Source organism: Diorhabda sublineata, chromosome 6 (assembly GCF_026230105.1).
Source record: "Diorhabda sublineata isolate icDioSubl1.1 chromosome 6, icDioSubl1.1, whole genome shotgun sequence".
NCBI lineage: Eukaryota > Metazoa > Arthropoda > Insecta > Coleoptera > Chrysomelidae > Diorhabda > Diorhabda sublineata.
Window position 1 is genome coordinate 19,994,768 of NC_079479.1, and position 8,785 is coordinate 20,003,552.

At 31.0% G+C, this 8,785-nt stretch overlaps 2 protein-coding genes across 2 annotated transcripts; both read left to right on the forward strand.

The window, feature by feature from the left end:
• The first annotated feature begins 4,339 nt into the window (after positions 1-4,339).
• On the forward strand, positions 4,340-5,342 carry LOC130445818 (SCAN domain-containing protein 3-like). Its single transcript, XM_056781702.1, has 2 exons — positions 4,340-4,874; positions 4,945-5,342. Exons 1-2 carry the CDS (start codon positions 4,340-4,342, stop codon positions 5,340-5,342), a joined length of 933 nt encoding a protein of 310 aa, XP_056637680.1.
• Positions 5,343-7,374: 2,032 nt separating this feature from the next.
• LOC130445819 (E3 SUMO-protein ligase ZBED1-like) lies at positions 7,375-8,785 on the forward strand. The gene has a single exon (XM_056781703.1). It carries the CDS (start codon positions 7,375-7,377, stop codon positions 8,746-8,748), a length of 1,374 nt encoding a protein of 457 aa, XP_056637681.1. The 3' UTR covers positions 8,749-8,785.

An 8,785-nucleotide genomic window follows, 5' to 3' on the forward strand; every position in this document is an offset into this window, starting at 1 on the left:
TTATCTTTGTTAGATCTTGCCGGCATCGAGTATAATGAAGCGCTAGCTACAGAAGAAAATGAATATCAAGAGATAGCAGAAACAAATATAGTAACCTATGAGGAAGATGAACCTAACAATGCTCATTTATCATTAAAAGGTACTATACTTCTCTGATGTTTTATTTGCAAACACTTTATATTTTTTATTTTCAGTTGAAAATAGAAATAAAACAGCAGCACAAAGTAACAAGAGCAGAAAAACTTATAAAAAGAAATCATGGACAACAGAAGAAAAAGAAATTGTCCTGAAAGAATTCAAACTATTGATAAAACATGGCAATCTACCTGGGAAAAAACAATGCAACGACTTAATCGAGAGGCACAAAATCTTCACCGATAGAAAGTGGACAGATTTGAAATTTTTTATTAAAAATCATCTTTCAAAGATTAGTAAGCAAATTCCTAAAAAACATTAACATTTTTCATCTTTTTTCTCTAAGTATATATAAATATATATTTGCTAATTTTTTTCCTAATAGTGATATTTTCTTTTTTTTTTGGTTTTAAAAGTTATCATGGTTATTTGCTTAGCGACTATCCAGGACTAGTTGAAAAATAAAGAGCATGTGAAATTTTAATAAACATATTATAGGTTTGCTTTCATTTTAAATAAGTCTAAAGGAGTACCCTTACTTTATTTTGTGTAATCACTTGCTTGAAAATGTTTGTAATTCATTTTGTCCTGTTAGCGGTTGCAGTATTTCAATGTTTTACCGAACAAAATACTAATGTTAAAAATTTTATAATTTTTTAAGGTTCCGTTTTAATGAAACGAAATTCACTAATGATTTTAATTACTATAACGACTCTATGTTATTTTGCCTCAGCTTTTAATGTTCATTGTTTAGTTACAATATGTTTTCAGTAGGTTTCATTCATATTATTAACATCTTTTAACATAGAATACATTATTTTGGAATTAAGCTTTGTCATTGAATTCAATAAATATTCCAGAATTCATTATGTGTATGATCTACTTAAACTAATTTCTTATGGCATCCAAACCTTTACACATTTGTTGAAACATCAGCAAGATCCATAACTGTGACCTCAATACCACATACAAGGTTAAAACATATAGTCATAACTTCTAAACGATGGTGTGTATCAAATCATGGAGTATAGCCCCATGTTGCCAATTTTATTGTAACGCATATGGTATGGGTATTTCCAATGAGGCCACAATTGATGATGTGTGTGTGTGTGTGTGTGTGTGTGTGTATGTGTGTGTGTGTGTGTGTGTGTGTGTGTGCGTGTGTGTGTGTGTGTTTTGGTTTTAGGAATTTTCTGCGGAAGACCTTTGTTGCAGACACTTGGTAGCATTACAATTGCATTCGTTTGGTAATATGTCTTAAATAGAATCAAACATTTTTATCTTATAAAATATTGTATTCAATTGAACTTAAACGTTTACCACTAATCATTTGAAGAATATAGATGTTATCTATCTTGAGTTAGAAACCCAATTTACATGTTTATGTTTCTTATCTTTTGAATGGTATGTTGGTAACGTTTCAAAAACATTTTTTATTTTTCCGTTAAAATATAAATATCATAGGAAATTGAATGGCTTTTAGTTTCAAAACTGAAGAATAGTGGGGATATGATGAAGTTCTATCTGTATTATGAACATCAGGATAGAGAGCTTTCTTCTTTTTGATTTGTGGAGGTAAATCAATATAAGAAGATCCAAGTTGAGGATTAATTCCCAAAATTGACCAAGAGTTTTTCTCCTTCGGTTATAAAGTAATGCAGACTTCAATCACAAAAGTATTTTGCATGATCTTTTTTACTTAGTTGTTTCGAAAGTAGACGGGACAGATTCTTGACCCATACATAATGATAAAGAATTGGTCCTTCAGTATTATCATATCTATTTTGAATTAGAAGCGGGTTTACATGTTGACCTTTCTTACCTTTAGTTAGGTAAGTTGGAAGAGTTTCAAAAGATTTTTTATTTTTCTGAAGGATGTAAACATTAATAGAAATGTTATTTTGTTTTTCGAAATTAGATATTTGCTTAGCGAACATAGGGAATTGACTTCCCTGCAATTTCAAAACTTTCAAGTAATGCGGATATGTTGATATTCTATCTCTGTGATGCATATTAGGATACAACGCTGAAGTCACTGCCCAGGCGAAGGATGCATTATCATGGTTCATAACATTGACACATGCCTCCTTCTTTTTATGATGGTAACTCAATATATGATGAGCCATTCACGATTTCTAAATTATTTATAGCAATTTCTAGAGATATTATTTCCCTCAGAGCCCCTCACTATCACGGTCTTGGAATTCTTCAACATGGGTCATTGATTTCTTTATTAACGGTTTAAACGGAGAATTTTAAAACAATCTTCACAGCGTCTTATGTGTTCGCAAATAACAAATTGTATAATATGATTTTCAAAGTATTTTTACCGACATATCAATGTTTCTTCTTTTCGTTTGAAGGAACATGGCATTCCTCACAATAATAACCGCATGAAAACGCTGCGGTTAAAGAGGTAATTACATTTTGAATTTAGAAGTAGATTTTATTATGATGAAAAACTACATAATAATTATCATAGTTATTTTTTTCACAGCATTGTGTTCCACTTGGTTCTATTTTATAATAAATATTCAATAACAAATAAATTTATTATTTTACGTTATTATGCATAGAAAACCTTCGTACCTCCCTTAAGATTGCGGTAACCAACCCCTTTGGCAAGGGAGGTAATAGTACAAGCGCTAGAGAGGGTTTTTATGTGTAATAACGTAACTGAAATGAAGACCCATACTGAGATTTATTCTCACATATACCATTTCAGTTTTAGGTAAAGAATGTTTTGAAGGGCTGGAAAGTTTATTTTTTGATTCACACCCTATACCATAAGAAGAAGACGCAATTCCATAGTACACCTACTACGAAACCAATTTGACACCCCAATCGTAAAGCTGCTGCTGCTACTGGAACTTTTTGGTTAGTATATTATGAATTAATAAAAAAATGACTCCTACATCTCCAATTATACTATTAACTGAGTCATTATGATTATGCTGTAAGAAATTATTTCAATAATAATAATTTGTATGACGTTTTGATGTTTTTGCACTATATTTGACATTTTAACGCAAAATTTGGCGTTTTGATGTTTACGATGGTGTTTATCGTTGTAGTTGGTTCAATAACAAAATTCTATTTTGATATTGATGATACAACAATGGATATACGTAATCATTGAAGTAGAAGGTATTTTTATATAATAATAGTTTCTTTGAACCAATAGTCTTTTACACTTTATGTATATTTTTTGTGTAGAAATACCTTTAGTAAAAACGTTTTTGGCTATTCATTGGCAAACAACAAGTACCGAATATAATTCAAACCAGATACATATTTAATGTAATTGGATGTAAATAGCTTATACGGTTGAGCATTGTGTGAATTTCTAACTTACAGAGGATTTGAGTGAATCGAAACAAACATAGATGTGACCTCAGTATCGGATGATTGACAGGGGATATATGTTAGAAGTGAATTTAGAATATTCTTCATATACAGGATGTCAATTTGAAACTTCTCTCTACCTTAATATATATATTTTGGGCCCCTTTCTTTTCAATTGTATTTACTAGATTATACCTGATACAATTTTATTGATTCAAAATTACTGATTACACACACAATGAATTTATAATATTCCACGCTCTTAAAAGGTCCAGTGTGCAGGGGGGTAGACGATAGGGGGTTAAAATTGATGGTTTCTAGTCTTTGAATTTCAAGGGTGTTATTTTCACGGTTGCCCACCTACACTCATTACTTTAGATTATAACAATGGAATATATTATTTTTTTACCATTACAATTAATCCTTAACGTTCCATTACGATAAATTTCGTCCGATTTTACACCTCATATATAATCTGTTTTGTGTATTATTTTAATTTAATAATAATAATTTTTAAGTTTTATCTACGGAAAATTGTAATTGAGTGAAAGTTTCACAATTTCAGAAAGTTTTAATTTTCCATATTCATAAATTACAAGTGAGTGCATAATTTAGAAAATTATAAATTCAAAGGTAATATTTGAACCATTTTTTTCAAAGTTTGGATAATATTATTTTTATTTTATCAGATCCTTCTGAAAATGGATAAATGGTTAAAAAGAAGAAAGTTTAATGATGATAATAGTGATAATGATAACGTTAGGGACCAAGTTAATGAGCCAACCCCCGGCACAAGTAAAAATACGTTGTCCATCGGAAATATAATGATGATTTTTTGAAATTTGGATTTACCTCTACAATGGAAAATGACAATAGTGCTATGGTTCCTAGCAAATTCCAACGTCACTTGGTGACTAATCATCTTTCGCTTTTAACAAAAGATAAAAGCTACTTTGAAAGGTCTTTATCATCAAAAATTAAGCAAGTAAAAGTTTTTGATAAACAAGTTTGTGTGTCTGAAAAGGCTCGAGTAGCTTCTTACGAAATAGCTGAAATGATTGCTGTTAACTTAAAACCTCACAATTTGGCTGAAGAAATTATATTACCTGCTTGTCGCAAAATTGTAAAAACAATGATTGGTGGATCAGCTGATATTGATATTTGCAAAATACCACTTTCAAATGATACAATCAATCGCAGAATTGAAGATATGTCAGAAAATATTGAGCAAAATACTGAAAAAACTCTTGCAAATTCGAAATTTGCTTTACAAGTCGACGAAACAACAGATATTATAGGAAATGCTCAATTAATTGCATTCGTTAGATTTATTCACGAAAATGATATAATTGATCAATTTTTATGTTGTCGGGAGTTACCTGATTTTACAACTGGTAAACATAATTTTCAAGTAATTAGTTCATATTTAGAAGAAGTTGAAGTTATGTATTGGCATTTGCACAGATGGTGCTCCAGCTATGACTGGACATCTAAAAGGATTTGTTGCACATGTTAAAAAACTGAATGAGCATATATTAGTTACCCATTGTTTTTTTGCACTTGTTACAAAATTTTTGCCATCAGATTTGAACATAGTTCTGGAACAATGTGTTGAAATGGTTAATTATATCAAATCAAGATCATTAAAAAGTAGATTATTTAGTAAATTATGCCAAGCTATGGAAGCCAAGTACGAATCCTTTTTACTCCATACAGAAGTAAGATGGTTGTCCAGAGGAAAAGTTATATCTCCTGTGCTGAAATTAAAAGACGAAATGAAAATATCTTTTGAACAAAATAAAAATTATGAATTTGTTCATTTGTTAGAAGATAAAATATGGTGTACTAAACTGGCTTACTAATCAGACTTTTTTGTTATTTTTAACAACTTCAATTCAAGTATGCAAGGGCCTAATGAAAATATCTTAAACTCAACCGATAAGCTGGTGGGATTCAAAAAACAAATAAGTTTATGGAAAAATAAAGCTCAGGAAGGCAATTTAGAAAAGTTTGAGTCGGTCCATAGAGACAGTTAAAAAACTATTAAATTAATTGTTGTTGATCATTTGACAAGATTAGAGGAGGGAATTATTCATTATTTCCCAAAATTCGATATTAAGAAATTTGATTGGGTTCGTAATCCATTTCTCATAACGGATACTTCTGTATTTGACTTAACTTTGAATGAAGAGGAAGAACTCATTTTGCTTTCCAATAATCGAGATTTAATTTTCAAACATTCAGAAGAATCAATTAATTCATTTTGGATTAACATTGTGCGATTATCCAATGATAGCCAAAAAAGCTTTAAACATATTATTACAAATTTCCAAATCTTATTTGTGTGAATTCGGATTTTCAGCATTAGCCAATATTAAAACTAAAAAAAGATCAAGATTGTTAAATGTAGAAGACGATATGAGAATAGCATTGTCATATATAAATGAAATTATCAAAAAACATCAAGCTCAAATTTCGCATTAACAATATTTTTATTATTAGCTTGTAATTAATCCCTTAATAAACGTTTAGTTATTATCAGAACCGGACTTAGGCATGGGCCAACCCGGGCGTGCGCCGGGGGCCCCCGCTGCGGGGGGGCCTCGCGACGAGCCATATGATTGATTTTTAAACATATGAATGCAAGCAAAAAAATACATCCATAGCCAATGTTCAGAATCAACATAAATTTTTTTATGCGCAATCATTTTAAAAGTTCCGAAAAATCATATTTTAAAAAATGAAAGCTCGAAGTTGCACCCAATGCATGGTATCGCTGATTTATTTTTTAAAATCACAACGACGAGTTATAAACTACGCTTCCCCCTGATGAGCTGTAGATATTATTACATATTTACGAGTATACGCGAGCGCTTGTTTTTTAGGCTTTCTTGAAATCACCTCGTACATTGCGAAACATAGGAAACACTGCATTCTCGGAACAAGTGATCGTGTTTTGTTTTGCTGCGCTCTACTCGCATCAATATAGGGAAGTGAATAAATAATCGATTTTTGTTTTAATCGATTATTTCTTTCTTAGTATCGATTTTTTGTAATCGATTTTATTAATTGTAAAAATCGATTTTTAATGAATCGATTACATGAATTACGCATTTTAAATCGATTTTTGTAAGTAATGCCATCTATGCGATGAATGAAAAAATGAGTAAGTAAGTTTATTAAATGTAAACACGTCGATAAAAAATCAGCGCCATCTTTATGTACAAATACATAATAAGTTGTGATCTTTTTATCTCTTTGAAGTTTTGAAGTGTCAAAATATTGTTATTAACCATAAAAATGTCTTCCATTGGTAAAACACCCAGAAGCTGCTTGCGAAAATATTTTCTAATGAGAAAGATAATACTACCGCAAAATGTAAATACTGTCCAAAAGAGTTGAAAACATGTAGTAATACTACAAATTTGAAACAGCACATGGAAAGAAAACATTCTGACATCTTAAAAGCTGACGAGGTAACACTAATCATTTGATGTAGTACTTATTATTGATTATGATTTTTATGACAGCATTATTTAAATAAAGAGCAACATTTTATATGCTTCAATTTCAAACGCATAAACCAACTGACATTAAAATTATATATTTAATTGCTCATTCTAGTGTACTTTATTATTTTGGAGGTTTATAACATTTTCATGTTAATTTGATTTCGATTTTATTTTTATCGCTGCAGAATTTACATCAAGTTGATATTCAAGATACTGCCAAGTTGGGACATAATAATTCATTGGTTCATCAACATAAAGTGATGAGGCTTCATCTTCGACACCAAAACGAGCTAGATCAGATATCGGAGCGGCTTTTTCAAAAATATCAGCATATGCTAAAGATGGTGATAAAAACAAACAAATAACTCAGAGCATTGTGGAAATGATATGCCGGGACAGTCATCCTTACAGTATGGTAGAAGAAACAGGTTTTAAAAATTTAATGAAGACTGTGGCTCTTTTATACAAAGTTCCATGCCGTAAAACTATCACAAATCTCATTGTCACTAAATATGAAGAAAAAAAAATCATAATCAAAGAAAAATTACGGTCTGTTAAAAACGTGTGTCTCACATTAGAAGAATGGAAGGATATGCAATTAAGAGGTTTCTTAGGTGTGTCTGTATATTTTATAGAGAACTATAAAATGAAAACAATAAATATTGCGTGTGAGCCACTGCATGATAATCATACAGGGGAATACTTGTCGGAGGTAATTCTTAAAGTTTGTGAAAATTGGGGATTATCTCATGAAAAAATTGTGAGTGTTACTACAGATAATGGTAGTAACATAGTTAAAGCTATTGAAATTACTTTTGGACGAGCAAAACATGTTCGATGCTTAGCACATACATTAAATCTAGTAGTCGAAAATGCTGTGAATTCTTCGGAGGTTAAACTTTTTTTGGATAAAGTCCGAAAGATCGTAACTTGGTTCCACCAAAGTGGTGTAGGTGCTGAAGAGTTGCGACAGATACAAATGCAGCAAGGTGTTCCTGAAGGAAAATTAAAGCATTTAATCGGAGACGTATCTACAAGATGGAATTCACAATTATTTATGATTGAACGTTTTGTGTCAATGAGGAGTACAATTGGATCTATTTTGATAAATCATCCAAATGCACCCCAAATGCTTCAAGCAAATGAAATTGTTGTCTTAAAAGAAATTGGAAAAGTTTTAAAGCCTTTTCACAATGTTACTGAAGAAATGAGCGCTGAGAAATATGTGACAGCTAGCAAAGCTATACCTATAATCAAATGTTTAAGAGCATTGTTAGATGCAATACCGACAACCAGTGATTTAGCAAACCAATTAAAATATTCACTACAGACTGAATTAAATAAAAGATTTGAAAACATCCAAAAAGTTCACCTTTTCTCGGTCGCAACGTTTTTGGATCCTCGATTTAAAAAAATTCAGTTAGATGAGGTATTGTCTTTGTCAAAAACAATTAATTATACCAACCGACGTTTGAGTATAAATACTAGAACCGATGATACTCTAGCAGTAACCCATTCTGAATCTTCTGTTTCATCAGAAGTGGTCGACGACGGACAAGATATATGGCAGGTACACCATGAAAAAATAATGGCTGCTAATACGTCCATGAGCAAAAATACAGAATTAGATTTATATATTGCAGCACCATTATCAAATCTTAAAATTGACCCTCTCGATGTATGGAGAAGCTCTGAGGGAACTTTTCCAAAGTTAACTGAATTAGCTCTTAGTTATGGCCACTTCTGCACCAGCTGAAAGGTTATTTTCGAAAGCAGGAAATATTGTCAGGAAA

What these genes read in the sequence shown, in the direction of transcription:
- LOC130445818 (XM_056781702.1), top strand. Translation starts at nt 4,340, where the DNA reads ATGGAAAATGACAATAGTGCTATGGTTCCTAGCAAATTCCAACGTCAC. An exon ending in GTTACCTGATTTTACAACTG is followed by an intron (nt 4,875 to 4,944) that starts GTAAACATAATT and finishes GCATTTGCACAG; the next exon opens with ATGGTGCTCCAGCTATGACT.
- LOC130445819 (XM_056781703.1), top strand. Translation starts at nt 7,375, where the DNA reads ATGATATGCCGGGACAGTCATCCTTACAGTATGGTAGAAGAAACAGGT.